This window comes from Nerophis ophidion, linkage group LG01 (genome assembly GCF_033978795.1).
Source record: "Nerophis ophidion isolate RoL-2023_Sa linkage group LG01, RoL_Noph_v1.0, whole genome shotgun sequence".
In the NCBI taxonomy this organism is placed as follows: Eukaryota; Metazoa; Chordata; class Actinopteri; order Syngnathiformes; family Syngnathidae; genus Nerophis; species Nerophis ophidion.
Genome location: NC_084611.1, coordinates 59,402,518 through 59,420,595, shown reverse-complemented (window position 1 = coordinate 59,420,595; position 18,078 = coordinate 59,402,518). Strand labels below are relative to the sequence as shown.

At 39.3% G+C, this 18,078-nt stretch overlaps 1 protein-coding gene across 1 annotated transcript in view; it reads left to right on the top strand.

The window, feature by feature from the left end:
* The window catches only part of maml3 (mastermind-like transcriptional coactivator 3), a 328,731-nt gene extending 312,304 nt beyond the window's left edge, over nt 1-16,427 (top strand). The window contains exons 5-6 of the mRNA XM_061908491.1: nt 992-1,067; nt 10,374-16,427. Of these exons, the coding sequence (XP_061764475.1) occupies nt 992-1,067; nt 10,374-11,455 (1,158 nt within the window). The 3' untranslated portion in view covers nt 11,456-16,427. The remainder of the gene's footprint in view (nt 1-991; nt 1,068-10,373) is intronic.
* Nucleotides 16,428-18,078: the final 1,651 nt, after the last annotated feature.

Below are 18,078 nucleotides of genomic sequence, written 5' to 3'. Positions count from 1 at the left end.
TCCCCTTCTACGTTTTGTCTCGTCTTTAACTTTCTTGTAGCCTCTTTTTGCACCGTTTTCCAATATATGGATAATGGAATTGATCAATTTGCCTCCCAACAAAATTGACAAGATCTCAGGTTTGGGGGAACCTATCTGTTGTATCTGGACACACGACAGACGAGAGAAGCTGCATGCCTGGTGAGCTTTTCAGTCGAGAATGTTGAAGGTACCTACCTTTTTGGAATCATGACGACACGACATCTGCCGATTGCAGTAAGCGTTGCCCTGGTGTATAAACAAACTGGAAGAGGCTAGCAGTCGTTCAAAGTACTCTGACGCTGCCACAAATCATTGGAGGATGCGGGCAGAGCTACCAGGCACGTAGACTTTGTGATTTTGGACTACATTGCGAACCTGAAAACATCTTGGAAACTTTGTGTGAAAAATTTGAACATTTGAATCTGGATGGTTTTCCCTGGCTCCAAGCGACGTGACAAGGCCGTTTTTTCGAGACTCTCCGCAACAAACTCCTTCACTGTCTCTCACGGACATAAAACAATCACAACAGTCTGAGTGCCCGGAGCACTGCCCGCATCCTCGAATTCGCTGTGGCAACGTTAAGGTACTTTAAACGACTGCCGGCTGCCAGCATCTTCCGATTTGTTGATACACACTCCAATCGGCAGATGTCATGCCGTCATGATTCCAAATAGGTATATATCTTCAACATCCTCAATTGAAAGGGTCGCCAGGCATGCAGCACTCCGCCTCTCCTAAGTGTGTCCAGCAACAACCGTTCCATCAGGACAGGCAGGTAACCTAAACCCGAGATCTTGTCAATTTTGTTATTTTCTATGTATTCTACTTAACAGCATTCTTCTCTCTTAAATCTGATTTATTCCTCTAAAGATATTTCTTCTCTCTACTCTACTGCAGGTTGTAAAGCTATCGTTCCAACAAATTGAAATTATATGTTTATATTCCAATATATTTCTGTGTTTGTGTGTAGCTCCAACAGCAGCATCTTCCAAGACAGATGAGCCAAGGCCAAAGGAACCCCTACCCTCAAGTCAGTCAGTATCAAGGTAAGCAAAACACCAGCAAAGACATAACGTTTATCAATACATTTGGAAAGAGGTAGAATTGGATCTAAATTGTATCAGTGATGTTTATTGTGAACATTTTTAGCTGTCTTCAATTTTTTATTTTCTTTTTAAATACCGGATGATTTGGCTTTCTAGTAGTATTTCGGTTTTCATTAGTAATGTTTTCCAAAAGGTCTGACAAAAACCAAATCCATTTTTCCCGTAAAATATCCTATAATTCCAATGAATCCCTTCCAGACACTCAAAAATCATCCAAGTCACCAAGATTTGGGATTCTATGTTTGGGTACTCATAGTTTAACACAGAAGTGTCAAACCCAAGGCCGGAGGCCAGATTTGGCCCACCACATCATTTAACATGGCCCGCGAAAGCCTGGAAACAATACGCGTCAATAAAGTACTTTAAATATATTTGTTCTTTTCATTTCAACAGAAGAAAAAAATACATGAAATTGCATACATTTTTATTCAATCATATATGAACAAATTACATTTTAATTTCCTAAAATAAAAATAGAAGCTTTATTATTATTTGAAAAAAAAAAAAAAACGCTGGCTGCACAGTCGCCAGAATTTAACCCCAAAAGAAAACGGTCGTAAAATGTTATATTCAAAAACGCAAGAACCATAGATTTTACAATAAAAAAAAAAAAACATCCACTCTCTCACCAGAATTAGACCGTGAAATATGCTGTTTAAACACAACCCAAAAAAAACTATTTTTCTTCTTCTTACATTTAAAAAAATAAAAAAATTCAACAATATAATGATCAAATGCACAAGCAACTGTGTAATAATATCATCCTTATTTTTTAATATTCATATATTACTCACAATTAAAATCGGCCCTCTGAGAGTAGCCATAACTACAAAAGTTTGTGTTCAAACAATTGAGAATAATGACAACAACGTGGTCCAAAACAGGCGTAGTATAGGTTGTATTCACCAGACATCACGTCCGGCTCATTAAACATGTGAGGCCCAAAGTTGTAGTCTATTGTCAAATCATTCGAGGCTGCATTTTGTCTTTCTCGAAGAAAAATACCCTATGCTTGCGTTGTTTTTGGCTGTTTGGCCGTTCAAATCGTGATAACATTGTGACGGTTTCCCCAAGAAGCAGACTGCATTCCGGATTCAGCAGGCAGGTAGAAAAAGGAAAGCGTGCCCATTGCACGGGGAGCTAAAGCAAAGAAATCGCACTGGAATGCTTAGTTTAGAAACAGGAATCAAAGGAGTACTAACGTACCGTATTTTTCGGATTATAAATCACAGTTTTTTTCATAGTTTGGCCGAGGGTGCGACATATATTCCGGAGCGAGTTATGTCTGAAATTAGTAATACATTACCGTAAAATATTAAATAATATGATTAATTTAATTCGCGGAAGAGACGAAGAAAATGTCAGCAATCGTCACACACACGTCAGCATTCGTCACACACGGCAACCAATAAGGGTCATGGCATGCTAACTGGTATATGCTATATGCTACTGCCGTAGCTATTAAAATGGATCATTTCAACGTTGGCGGTAACTTATAAAAACTGAAAAGGGTAGAACAAAAGTGGCACCGAAAAGGAAATCATGTACTGCAGATTACAAGCTGGACGTAGTGAAATATGCAGCAGAAAACGACAACAGGAAGCGGCGCATACCTTTGGAGTTGGCAGAGTTGTTTAGAAGCGACATCAAAGAAAAAGATTTCATCGGATTTATCGATTAGGATTGACAAATTGTTTGGTAAACGTACAGCATGTTCTATATGTTATAGTTATTTGAATGACTCTTACCATAATATGTTACGTTAACATACTAGGCACGTTCTCAGTTGGTTATTTATGCGTCATATAACGTACACTTATTCAGCCTGTTGTTCACTATTCTTTATTTATTTTAAATTGCCTTTCAAATGTCTATACTTGGTGTTAGATTTTATCAAATAAATTTCCCCCAAAAATGCGACTTATACTCCAGTGCGAGGTATATAAGTATTTTTCCTTTTTTAACATGCATTTTCGGCTGGTGCAATTTATACTCCGGAGCGATTTATAATCTGAAAAATACGGTAACTTGTTGCAGGAGCAAACAAAACAGCCAGACCGAATGTGGAGGAAGGCTGGAATAAATAGTTCTCGGATTTGTGCCCGGGAGCAGGTGAGCGTCCCGAACACTAATCAGAGGCAGGTGAAAATAATCAGCACCCATGGCAACCAAGAAACAGAAAGCCAGGGATGCTGAAACAGAACTGAGAGAGACTTAAACCAAAACAAAACATGATCCGGGCAACGGATCATCACAAACATTTTTTTTCAAGATTTGTTGATAGGAATTTAAGAAGGGTGAAAGATATCATTGATTTTACAAAACAACAATGAGAAAAGTGGCTCTCAAATATCTCACCGAAAAAAGCACAAGTTTGCAGTGATCGTTAAAAGTACAATATGTTGGATATATTTTTAATGTTAAGTTTTTCCATTTAAGTATTATCTTGATGTTATTTGTATTTTATCTCGTTTCGGAGTTCTTAAAACGCATTTTTGCTACGAGTGTTTTGTAAACCAACAACTTGGTGAGTCCAAATAAGAGTTGTACGGTTTACTGGTACTAGTGTAGTATTGCGGTACTCATGAATCAAAAACGGTACTATACTCTGTTTGAAAAGTACCGGTTAGCCATATGTTTTTTTTTTTTTTACAGGCATGACGGTGCATCGTCGTCATTCAATAACATTGTTGGTTTTACAAGTAGAGGAGCATTATTCGGCAGCGCACAATCACAGAGTACTTATGAGCGGAGAAGGTGTGTCGACAGAAAAGGGAGAACGGATGCATTTTGGCCTAAAAACTGATGATAAAGGTGAAGTTATAACACTGAAACGCCCTACACCCTCAAGAAGTGTTTTTTTAAAACATGGCTGGCGAATGAGCGGCTAATGTCTAGCCGCAATCGGCAGTATTTTAGCTAATTCTAAATCACTAACGCTCACCTCCATGGCGACAAATAAAGTGAGTTTTCTTACGAGTATCATCGCTGCAGGATGAAGAATAGCTAAACATGCTTCACTACACACCGTAAGAGGATACAACAGCTCACCCGGTGTTACGATGCAAACAAATGTCATGAGTGGATCTACACCTAACTTCCACTGTAATGATATCAAGTACAAGAGCTAATTGAGTCGATACTACTATGATTACATCAATATTTTTTATCGTCACAAAATATTTGTTTCTTTTAAAAAAAAAATTATATTCATGAACCAGCGCCCTCCGCGACCCCAAAGGGAATAAGCGGTAGAAAATGGATGGATGGCTTATATTAATAAACTCAGTCTGCGCCCTCCGCGACCCCAAAGGGAATAAGCGGTAGGAAATGGATGGATGGATTATATTCATAAACTAAGTCAATACGTCCCTGGACACATGAGTACCCTGTAACTTCTTGGTATCGGATTGATACCTAAAGTAATGTAAAGTACCAAACAACAGTGATTATACATTTTAACAGAAGTGTAGCTAGAACATATTGAAACGGAAAAAAAACTGACATTAACAGTAAATGATCAAGTAGATTAATAATCATTTTTTGCAACTTGTGCTTAAAAATTTTGACAAAATAATAGAATGATTAATGACACAAAATGTCAGCAGACAAATTAGGGGCCTTTATTTGCTTACTCACTACTAAAATACACATTGTCTAGTGTATTCTCTATTTTATTTAAGGACAAAATTGTTCTTCGATTGCAATAAGAAACATATGTTTAATGTACTCTCAGATTTTTTGTTAAAATAAGGCCAATAATGCCATTTTTTTGTGATCCCCTTTATTTCGAAAAGAAATAAAGAAACAACAAGGCTCTTGGCCATGCAGTTACAGCTGTGACCAATTGTCCGTCTTCATTCACAACCAGCCAAGTCTTCAGTGTTGTCACAGTGACTCAAGGCTATCAAGTGCTTCTCGCAGTTTGTTTACAAGGTCGCGTCCTCGCAAGACGCAAACTGAAATCATGAAATGCAACTTTACCGAAGCAAAACGATGTATGATTTCCAATTTCCTCGACCCAGCCACACACAAAAAAGTTGGAGACCTGTGTGCTTTTCCAAGTTTGTGTCTGTTTTGTCGTGTAGAATGTCATCTGGAGCACCAGGTAGTTTGACATGTCAGGGAACGCGACCTGCGATGAGGTGGCGACTTGTCCAGGGTGTACCCTGCCTTCCGCTCGATTGTAGCTGAGATAGGCACCAGCGCCCCCCGCGACACCTTGTCATGAAAAAGGGACGTTTTTGTCATGAAAAAGGGAGGTTTTTGTGGTTGGTGCACTAATTGTAAGTGTATATTGTGTTTTTCATGTTGATTTGATAAAATAAAAAAAAGTTTTTTTGTTTTTTTTTTAATAAAAATTAATAAAAAATTCTTCTGCGGCCCGGTACCAATCGGGCCACGGCCTGGTACCGGGCCACGGCCTGGTACCGGGCCACGGCCTGGTACCGGGCCGTGGCCCGGTGATTGGGGACCACTGGTCTACATAACATGTGATGGTGGTTCTTTGGTCAAAATGTTGTATGGATTATGTCTTACAGACCATCTTCAAGCTGCTTTCTGACAGTCGCTTCAGGATGCGCCGTTTTGTGGGCGGTCTTATTTACGTGAATCATCTTCGGCAGCGTCTTCTCCCCGTCATCTTTGTTGTAGCGGTGTAGCGTGCAAGGACGGGGGTGGAAGAAGTGTCAAAAGATGGAGCTAACAGTTTTAATGACATTCACACTTTACTTAAATCAATAATGGAGCAGCATCTCCTCATTCGTGGCTCACTAGTGCAACAACAACTCCCTAAATGTGTCCCGTGAAAAAACGTCTGACCGGAACTTTCTAATAACTAAAGTTCTTTGAGTGAATAATGTAAACTCACTACACCAGTATGTTTTAGCGCTTTCATTGCAAGTTTACTGACAGATATAAGTAAGAACTGTTCACTACTTTATATTACAAATGGCAACAGCAGAAGATGAATGTCCCATAACAAGAAGATAGAGAAAAAGAAGAAGCTTATCCACTATGGTGACTACGGACCCATGCAAATTTTCAGTACTTGTGCAGATCCAAATACAGATTTAATTGACTTAGTTTATTTTTATTCTTTTCGGCATTTTTCCAAATAACATTCCATGTATTTTTTTTTATTTTTTTAATCCATCATCCATTGCCAAACACATTCATCATTTGCATTCCTGGTATGATGTTCATTTATTATTCCATAAAACCGTTTAACTATTTTTTTAAATGTACCCTGATTGAAAAACGCATTCTCCAGTTTGTTGTTATTATAAGTCACACTTTTAAGGGGATATTTATTTATGTAGAGGGCTTAAGTTAAATTCCCCTTTAAAACATTTTGATTGAAAGAGCAGTGCGATGATTGAAAGAGCAGTGCGATGATTGACAGGCGGAACCATTTTTAGTAGGCTATTGTCTACAGCCGTGCACAAGGTCAGTACACTAGATGCTATTTAAAAAAAAAAAGATTGATACAAATACATTCTCAGTGAAACAGTCCTGCGAGCCAATTGTACCGTATTTTTCGGACTATAAGGCGCACTTAAAATCCTTTCATTTTCTCAAAAATCAGTGCACTTTATAATCCGGTGCGCATCATGTACGGAATAATTCTGGTTGTGCTTACCAACCTCGAAGCAATTTTATTTGGTACATGGTGTAATGATAAGTGTGACAAGTAGATGGTAGTAACACATAAGAGATACGTGTAGCCTACAATATGAAGCCAGTAAACAACATCAAACCTGTTTTACTACATCAACATGTTTTAGTACGACTTTCCAGCCGCACCACTTGTTGGATTGTCAGCCAATTACGGCTACCATAGTCAGAGATACGGTATTACTAGTATTACTATGGTGTGTGTTTAAGGACCGTAAAATGGCACCCATCAGAAGACATACAGTATTATCTAGCGTTTTGTTTCATAATATTATGCAAAACCAACTTTTCTTACCTTATGGTACCTGCTAATGTGTATTTGGGATCTGCATAAGTCCTGAAAATGTTTGCACGTCCACCACTGTAGTGCATGCCAATTCCGTAGTCAATAAGCTTCTTCTTTTTGTCTACCTTGTTTTTATGGGACATTCACCCTCCACTGTTGCCATTTCTAATAAAAAGTAGCGTAAAGTTCTAACTAATATCTCGCTATGGAAGCGCTGAAAAGTACCAGTGTAGTGGGTTTACATAATTCACTCGCGGAACTTTAGTTATTAGAGGGTTCCGGTCTGACGGTTTTTCACGGGACACATTTCCGGCATTGTTGTTGTACTAGTGAGCCACGAATGATTTAAGTAAAGTCTGAATGTCATTATAACAGTTAGTTCCATCTTTTGGTATTTCTTCCACCCCCATCCTTGCACGCTACACCGCTACAACAAAGATGACGGAGAAAAGACGCTGTCAAAGGTGTGCTCCGTAAATAAGACCGCCCACAAAAAGGTGCATCCTGAAGTGACCGTCAGAAAGCGGCTTGAAGATGATCTGTAAAACATAATCTATGCAACATTTTGACCAAAGAACCACCGTTACATTTTATGTAGACCACAAGGAAGTTTTCAATTTAGAAAAAATTCGTAATATGACCCCTTTAATACGCCTTATAATCTGATGTGCCTTTTGTATGAAAATAAACCTGACTAGACCCGCTCATCGGCGGTGCGCCTTATAATCCGGTGCGCCCTATGTTCCAGAAAATACGGTAATTTACTAGATAGAAACAGTTGCTGTAAACTTTCAAACTATTCAAGATTATTCTTGTAAAATGTTTACAAATATGTGCATACAGACAAGTGGAAGCTTTTGACTATTTAAAATAACCGTAAGCAGTAGAACATGGGTGTTACATTATTTAAGTGGTATTTAAAATGGCGATAAACAGCAACAAATTGGATTTGCTGATACCTGTAAAATCCCTAAAATACATGTATTGGGTTTGTTTTTCCTGTCTGTTTAAAGCAACCTATCACAAAAATGATGGACAGTTTGTGTAATTTAAAGCAGTAAACAAAATGAGCAGCAATTATTTCTCCTACTGTAGCCGCAGCTGCTCTCTCCGAACATCAAATTACACTTGAAGCTCAACGTGTGAGTCTTTTATTGGCATTTAGATGTGCTTTTGCTTCCCATTCTGTGTCGCTCTTTTTTTTTTTTCCTCTTTTTTTTCATATGAGTCTTCCTGCTCTGCTTGTTACCACAGCAACTTGTCTGTCCTGGATCCCCAGAGTTACGGTGGAGTCAGAGACGGATGAGAGGAGTGAAGTGGGAGAGACGTGTGTGCGAGTGTTTGCGTGCGTTTGGGGGAGGGGAGGAGAAGAATAGGTAGATGATGTGAAACGTGGCGAGGCTGAGATGAATGACAGAAAGTGACAGAGAACTGGGGGCGAGGATGACGGAGAGAGGAAGAATATTCCGCCAGCGAGGAATTGAAAAGCGTCTAAATAGATATTATAGAGAAAATTGAACCAAAAATCCAGGAGTTACGTGGAAGGCAAGAGAAAATATATACAATTGCATCAGTTCTGTATTGTTTCCACGTGTGTCTTTGTTCTTGCATTGTTAGCATATCACACTATGTGGTGAGGGATTTGTAGACTGATATCAAAAAACAACTTTATTATAGGATTTGCAGCAATTTCCACGCCAGAAAGGCAATGTAACACAGTTGTATAAACGTCTCTATGCCAACTCTTTTTGCAATGTGTTAATTAAATTCCAAGTTACTGATTATTTCTCATTTCAAACATCAAGTATCTTGTCTTCGCAGTCTATTAAACTGAAAATAAATTGAAAAGGATTTGCAAGTCATTGTATTCTATTTTTGTTTACGAATTACACAACATGCCAACTTCACTGGTTTTTGGGCTTTGTACTAAAGAGAAGTTGTCCTGTATGTTCACCATGTTTCTTGATACCATTTTATTTTTACTGTTCTAACATTGTTCTTTTTAGTGCAATAAGAAATATTATAAGATTTTCTTTTAAAATAAAGCATTAATGACACTTTTTTGTGGTCCCCTTTATTTGGAAAACTACCGAAAAGTATCAAAATACCAATATTTTAGTGCAAAAATGTATCGGAACACCACCAACGTTTTGGAATTGCAACTGCATGCAAAATCCATTACATAATACTTGCAAATTACCGTTTTTTTCGGAGTATAAGTCGCTCCGGAGTATAAGTCGCACCTGCCGAAAATGCATAATAAAGAAGGAAAAAAACATGTATAAGTCGCATTGGAGTATAAGTCGCATTTTGGGGGGAAATTTATTTGATTAAACCCAACACCAAGAATAGACATTTGAAAGGCAATTTAAAATAAATAAAGAATAGTGAACAACAGTCTGAATAAGTGTACGTTATATGACGCATGAATATCCAACTGAGAAGGTGCCCGGTACGTTAACGTAACATATTATGGTAAGAGTCATTCAAATAACTATAACATATAGAACATACTATACGTTTACCAAACAATCTGTCTTTCCTAATAGCTAAATCCAATTAAATATTATACGTCTAGTCTCTTACGTGAATGAGCTAAATAATTTTATTTGATATTTTACGGTAATGTGTTAATAATTTCACACATAAGTCGCTCCTGAGTGTAATTCGCACCCCTGGCCAAACTATGAAAAAAACTGTGACTTATAGTCCGAAAAATACGGTAGTGTTAGAAAGCATATGATGTTCAATGTAAAACAAAAAAGTTTTAATATTGTCAATACATATTTACACACACACAGAACATTTTAATATAATGAAAAAATATGTAATCCAGATATTCAATTTACACGTCCATTGAAGTCTTCCACAATATCAAAGATTTACTATTAAAACAAGAAGGCTTTGAGGAATTATCGATCATTTTTGATTGGCTTGAATTTTAATTCAAACTATTTCTTCTGCCTTTTGCTGCACGATTCTTGTTTTTTGTGCCGCAGTGTTTTGAAAAGTAGAGCAAATGTGTCCAACATGTGTCCTCGGGTCCCTTTGTGGGCCAAGGCTCAAAAATGAAAGACTAAAAAAACAGCAACAAAAACAATAAAAATTTCATGTGGAAAGAAAAAGTTAATCTGATGACACTAACAAAGTTACATTGTCCATTTTTCTTTACATATTTTCATTTTTAGCATTTTTACTTTAACTTCTTTTTTTTTTTTTTGTATTATTTTATTTTGAACCAATGTTTCCTTTGTAATCACTTTTGGCTTTTACATCACCTTCAGGTCCTCCTCAAGATCTGGCATCCAGGAGTCAAGCTCTCCAGAACATCAGGGCTGCGCGTCTTCTCCAACAGCAGCAGCAGAACCAGCAGCATATGGTCCAGATGAGTTCTGTCCAGGGCCAGGGGGGCTCTGTAGGACCTCAGTCTGACATGGGCCTACCGTACAGCACCCCAGGATCCAACCAGGGTTCCCTTTACGGCCTCAACCCTTCCATGAGCCAGATGATCCACCAGCAGCAACACCAGAGTCAAAGTGTACAAGTGTCCCTCGGTCTTACACAGCAGCACAACCCAGTCGGAGGACAGGCCCGGCAGGCAGGGGCAGGTCCGGGCGTCGGAGGAATGCCTGGGGGTCCTGGAGGGAGCGGCGCTGGAGGGTACGCGGGGCAGGGGATGTTGATAAACCCCATGGCTCAGCAATCCCTCAAGGGCCCGACTAACGCCAAAGCCCAAGCACAAAGACTGCAAAGCATGCTGGGAGGAGGAGCGGGTGGCGGAGGATTGACGGGTGGAGGCTGGCCACAGCAGCAAGGACAGAGTCTGCAGGGCATGGGGGCAGGCGTTGTAAGGACTACAGGAGCTGGTGGGGACATGATCGGGTTTAGCTCAGGCCAGGGATACGGCTTGCAGACTGGTCAGCCTCCACGCATGGCCAAGCAACACTTTCAAGGGCCCGGCCAAGGAATAGGGCAGGGGATGGACCCCAGGGTGGGAAACCCGGCAGCGGGGATGGGTGGCCCCATTGGCACTCACATGGGCGGACAGTCCAGGACCAACCAGTCTCGGCCCATGGTCATGAGCCAGGGAATAAACCAAGGGGTTATGGGCCCGGGGGTGACTGGAATGGGGGGGTTCGGGCCAGGTCTCGGTGGAACCGGGGGCGGAGGCGGACATTACGGACCCGGGGGATCAGGTGTAGGTAGTCAGACACAGGCCTACCAAAGGACATCCAATCAAGACATGTCATCCTATGGATATGGGGGCGGGCCCTCCAGCGCAGGAGTCTTCGGATTGGGCGATGGATCAGGGGCGGAGCTGGACTCAAGCGACGGTTGGATGGAGGAGTTTTTCCCAAACCAATAGCCAACGAGGAAACTGGAGACAAGTTTTTACTGGATGAACTAAAACAAAAAAACACTTTAGATAAAAATCTGAGACTAAAAGAAGTCAAATGTCGACTTAAGGCTGGCATGTTTTGTTGAGTGATGTTACAAATGAAGTGTGTGTGTGTGTGTGTGTGTGTGTGTGTGTGTGTGTGTGTGTGTGTGTGTGTGTGTGTGTGTGTGTGTGTGTGTGTGTGCGTGCGTGCGTGCGTGCGTGCGTGCGTGCGTGCGTGCGTGCGTGCGTGCGTGCGTGCGTGCGTGCGTGCGTGCGTGCGTGCGTGCGTGCGTGCGTGCGTGCGTGCGTGCGTGCGTGCGTGCGTGCGTGCGTGCGTGCGTGCGTGAGGGCTCAGAAATCATTTTGTTTCATGCATAATAATGAAAATCCATTTAGAGATTTAAAAGTGTTTTTTTTAGTTTCCTTGTTTCCCATCGGAAAGAATTACAGTGGAACCCGTTTATGTCAACAACCCGTTTATGTCGACAACCCATTTGCATCGCCCAACTCATCAAGCCCCGATCTTTTATCCACTAAGACATGGACGTTGACATACGTTGACGAACGCTTTTGTCGACACAAAATTTCATTATGATTACATGGACATCCGCATTGCCTAGTTTAACTTTCAATTATGTCGACAACAGCAACAGTTAGTTTTGCTTTCGATCATGGCGACAACCTCTTACAGTGACAACACTTTACGTCAACATCATATTATATCGACAACCAAGTATGTTGACTACCCCGATACAGAAAACTGCTTATGTTGCCAACCGCTGATGTCGACAATCCTTTACATCAACACCCAATTATATCGACAACCAAGTATGTGGGCAACCCCCAATGTAGAAAACTGCTTATGTTGAAAACCGCTTATGCTGACAACCACTGACGTCAACAATCCTTTACGTCAACACCCAATTATATCGACAACCCCAATATAGAAAACCGCTTATGTTGACAACCGCTTATACTGACAACCGCTCACATCGACAAACCTTTAGGTCAACATCCAACTATATTGACAACCAAGTGTGTTGACAACCCCCATTTCGACAACCAATTATGTCGACAATCCCAGTTATATAGAAAACTGCTTCTGTTGACAACCCAACCGCTCACGTCGACAAACCTCTACGTCAACATCCAATTGTATCGACAACTAAGTATGTTGACAACCCTTAAAACAGAAGGCAATTTATGTTGACAACCGCTGACGTCGACAATGCTTTACATCAACATCCAATTATATTGACAACCAAGAAAGGTTGACAACCCCCATGTCGACAACCAATTATGTCGACAATCCCAATTATATAGAAACCTGCTTGTGCTGACAACCGCTCACTTCCACAACCTTTTACGTCAACTTATATCGACAACTAAGTATGATGACGACCCCTAATACAGAAAACAACGTATGTTGACAACCGCTGACGTCGACAACGCTTTACATTAACATCCATTTATATTGACAACCAAGTATGTTGACAACCCCCATGTCGACAACCAATGATGCCAACAATCCCAATATAGAAAACCGCTTATGTTGACAACCGTTCACATTGACAAACCTTTATGTCGACATCCTATTATATCGACAAATAAGAATGCTGACAATCCCCAACATAGAAAACGGGTATGTTGACAACCGCTTATGCTGACTGCGCGCTCTGTCGAGGCGAGTCAGCCACTGAAAGGGTCGTAGACATAAACGTGTTCCACATTTTTCTGTGAAAGAAGCGTCAGTCAGGCTGATGAGAGGAAGAAAATGTTTGTGCCTCCCAGCTCAGTGCTTCAGATCTCTGCTGTGCGAGAGGAAGTCCTAAGTCCTCTCTGCCTTCTATCACTTCCTGTCTTGGAAATGCTCACACGCACACACGCACACACTCACACACTCACAAACACACACACAAACACACAAATAATTATCTTCATTTGATCTTTCTCTCAGCCTACTTCTTCTCTCCAGAGGATCTTTACTTGCTCCCAACACTCTCACTGATGAAATGGTGAGGAAGACAACACATTAAGTGTGTCATAAAAATATGATAATAATTTTCATCTATTTCATTTTCCTAGGGCTTGCCTGCTTTTGTTAAGCAACCAATGTTTTTTTCCCCTAATTTTCTGATGTACAGTAGAAGAAAAAGAAGGAAAGAACAGGCAGCTAAAAGCAAGCACATGCGTACTGAATACTGCATATATTTATATACTGTATATTAGGGGTGTAACAGTACATGAAGTCATAATCAGATTTTTCGATACAGAATATTGGATTTGGTTCAGAAGTGCACGGAGTACCTACATGCTATACATTAGAAAGTGATGGTGAGTCCCCACCTGCTGGATTTAAAAAGTCACTACATTTGACCTGCAAATAAAATTGAATTTCAATATTTTTTTAAAAAGAGAAAAACATTTTATTAAATAAAAACATTTACCTTAATCGGCGCTATAATATATGCAAGAATATAAGTATACATAAGAATGCCCCAACAGTCTATGTAAGACGAACATGACACAAACCTTCCTTATTGTTAGAAATCCCACTGTTTGTATTAAACATGCTTCACTAATGAGAGTATTTGGCGCACAGTCATTAAACTCACCGTAGTTTGTTTACATGTACAACTTTCTCCGACGCTGTTTATGCCATTTATGCCACCCCTTCTTTGACTCATTTTGTCCACCAAACTTTTTATGCTACGCGTGAATGCCCAATAGTGAGCTTTGTTGATGTTATTTGTCGTTTCAGCGCTAATCAGGAATATTTGGTCTGTGCATAAACTGCAAGTTAATCGATGCTAACATGCTATTTAGGCTGAAATCATTATGCCTTTGGGTTGTCTTCATTATAACACTTATATTAGACTTTTAAAGTCATTTTGAGAGTAGACAAATATAACTAATAAAGACACTTACATGTGTTGTCGTCATTATAACACTTATATGAGACTTTTAAAATAATGTTTGATAGTAGGCTAATATAGACACTTGTATAATGTGTTGCCTTCATTATAACACTTATACAAGGCCTTTAGTTTTTTGCGGCTCCAAACAATATTTTCTTGTATTTTTGGTCCAAAATTTGGGGGGCTGTATAGCTGGGTTGGTAGAGCGGCCGTGCCAGCAACTTGAGGGTTCTAGGTTTGATCCCCGCTTCCGCCATCCTAGTCACTGCTGTTGTGTCCTGGGCAAGACACTTTACCCACCTGCTCCCAGTGCTACCCACACTGGTTTAAATGTTAGTTGGATATTGGGTTTCACTACGTAAAGCGCTTTGAGTCACTCGAGAAAAAGCACTATATAGATATAATTCACTTCACAATTCACTTCACAATATGGCTCTTTCAACATTTTGGGTTGCCGACCCCTGATTTCAATCATTGATGGCGACAAAAATCAACGTCAAAGGCAAACATGACACTCCTCCGACTTATTTTTAGTACAAGCCGTCACTCATGAGTTCAGCAAACACTCCTGATGAACACAGTTCATTGTCTAAAAACACCATTAATGAATAATGACTAAATATATCAGTAGATGTTACACTCATTTGCTTTGTCACCTGTGATTCAAAGTTAAGTTTTGTTTTTTTGTGTAACATCTTAAATGCACAAAAAAGCATCATTGTTGAAAAGTATTTTTTACCTCGTCCGTGGTGGTGGCTTTCCGTTTCTTTGACGCACTACCATCAGAAGAGCATGCCTTATCCTTGGCAGGCATAATGAAGGGCAAGAAAACACATTATAAAATAGTTTTCTTCTTAAGCATCATTAACAGTTCATGGGAGTGTCTTTGTTCAAAGCTGGTTTCCTCCTATACTTAAAATGAACCGAAGACCAAGCAATGTACCGAAGCCTGATTATGGCGTACTGTTACATAATGAGTACATACTTATGTATACACACACAAGCAAAGAGCAGAAGGAGCTGACAGCCTGTGAGGCACAAACGTGATGACGTGGAAAGAAATGCTGACTGGGCACTGAATGTATTTTAGCACCACAAGTGACTTCTTGGTTTATGAATCATTTCATCAAAGCCACTCTTGTTTGTTTCTGTGTACGAACGCTGGTTGTGTTTCTGTCCCTTTTTGTCCCCAAACAGATTAGCCTTATTTCTTCTTGTAAATGGTTTGTTCACTCCTACTGTCACACAGGAAAGACAATTGTGTTGTTTGTAAAACTGCTGTGAAGACACAAGTTGTTGTCCCCCAAACCTAAGCCACTGCTCAGCCTTGACATTCACCGTATCAAAGTGGACGTCGATCGTTTTTTTTTCATCAAACTCTTTGAGCTCACTTCCAGTTAGCGTAAGGTTATTTTTGTTAAACACCTTCAGCTTCCCGCTTGTCGTATAAACCGACCCTTTAAATACAAACTTAGAATGAAAAACTTTGATTTATGTCAGGACTTAATGCTACAGGGGTGGGCGATACGGCAAATGATGGTGTCGATCCGATAACGAGTAAATACTGAGCCGGAAATACCGATACTGAAAATCATCAAATTAACAATTGTGTGTTTTTTCCTCTAATTCACAGTATAGGGTCAAATAGGACAAAATTGACTAAAAAAATAAATCTTTACCTCGTTACTTCTTCATATCATGTCCCTCCAGTGGTTGTACTCTCCAGGACACTTATTTTACAAACATGCGTCAGCTTTAATTCATTCATTTTATCCGTCAAACTCAGTCGTCAAAGTCAGTGGGCAGATCTCAACACTTCCACTTGCCCGAGGAACTTGGACTAGACAAGTGGGGGAGTGTTGTTTAATATCTTGGTGTGAAAGTGCGGAATTAACTCTGACATCTCGAGTACATTTCTCTACTTGAACTGCTCCATGGTCTAGGTCAGCAGGTCTTGTTTCCACATACCCCACAACGGGGGCCCCCAAACTTTTTAACTTGAGGGGCTTCATTGGATTAAAAAAATTTAGCCGGGGGCCTGGGCTGTATATATATATATATATATATATATATATATATATATATATATATATATATATATATATATATATATATATGCGTATATATATGTATATGTATATACATATGTATGTATATACATATGTATGTATATATACACATGCATATGTATATACATACATATATATACATGTATACATATATACACATATGTATATACGCATATATAGATACAAGTATACATATATACACATATGTATATATGCATAAATATATATATATATACATATATATGTATGTGTATATATATATACATATGTATGTATATATACACATGCATATGTATATACATACATATACATATGTATATACATATGTATATACATATGTATATATACAGGCCGGGGGCCTGGGCTGTCTATATATATATATATATATATATATATATATATATATATATATATATATGTATATACAGTATATGTATATATATATATATATAGATATATATATATACAGTATATATATATATATACAGTATATATATATAAATATATGTATAATATATCCATCTATCCATTTTCTACCGCTTATTGTAGCTGGTGCCTATCTCAGCTACAATCCGGCGGAAGGCGGTGTACACCCTGGACAAGTCGCCACTTCATCGCAGGGCCAACACAGAAAGACAGACAACATTCACACTCACATTCCCACACTAGGGCCAATTTAGTGTTGCCAATCAACCTATCCCCAGGTGCATGTGGGAGGTGGGAGGAAGCCGTAGTACCCGGGGAGAACATGCAAACTCCACACAGAAAGATCCCGAGCCCGGGATTGAACCCAGGACTACTCACGACCTTTCTATTGTGAGGCAGACTCACTAACCCATCTGCCAATTCATTACCATGATTTGATTAACGTGGACCCCGACTTAAACGAGTTGAAAAACTTTTTTGGGTGTTACCATTTAGTGGTCAATTGTACGGAATATGTACTGAACTGTGCAATCTACTCATAAAAGTTTCAATCAATCAATCCTCGCGCACTGATTAACTGAAAGAGTGCGATGATATCACGTTATCGATGGGGAAAAAAAGCATTTTTAGACTATATGATTTGTCTGAGCAGCTCGGAGACCCCGAGAATAACAAGCGATAGAAATCGGATTATAAAAGACAGATTTATTTTATTATTTAAAAAAAGATATATCCATATTTAGCTTGCAGGCCGCAGTTTGGGGAACCCTGCGCTACAGGATTTAAAATATCTACCAGCAACTCTCCAAAATGTACGAATATATCCTCCTTAGCCGCCATGTTCTTAAATAAAGTACCTCTAAAGTTCCAGGCTCCAGACCAAAGCAATCATTGGACTAGAGTCCTGTTAGCCCCGCCCACTGAATTTAATGGCTGAGTTTGACAGATCATTCTTATAGACTGGGAAGTAATTAATTCGATCGTGAAACAATTAAATCAATAATGAATTAACTGATTTAAAAAAGTATTAAATATTGAAATAAATGAATGTTGAAATATTTAAAAGTACTTTTATATCAAATACATTAATGTCATATTTCTATTTTTAATTCCAACTATAATTAATTGATGGCACATTTAAGTACAGTGCGGGCCAAAAGTTTGGACACACCTTCTCATTTCAGTGCGTTTTCTT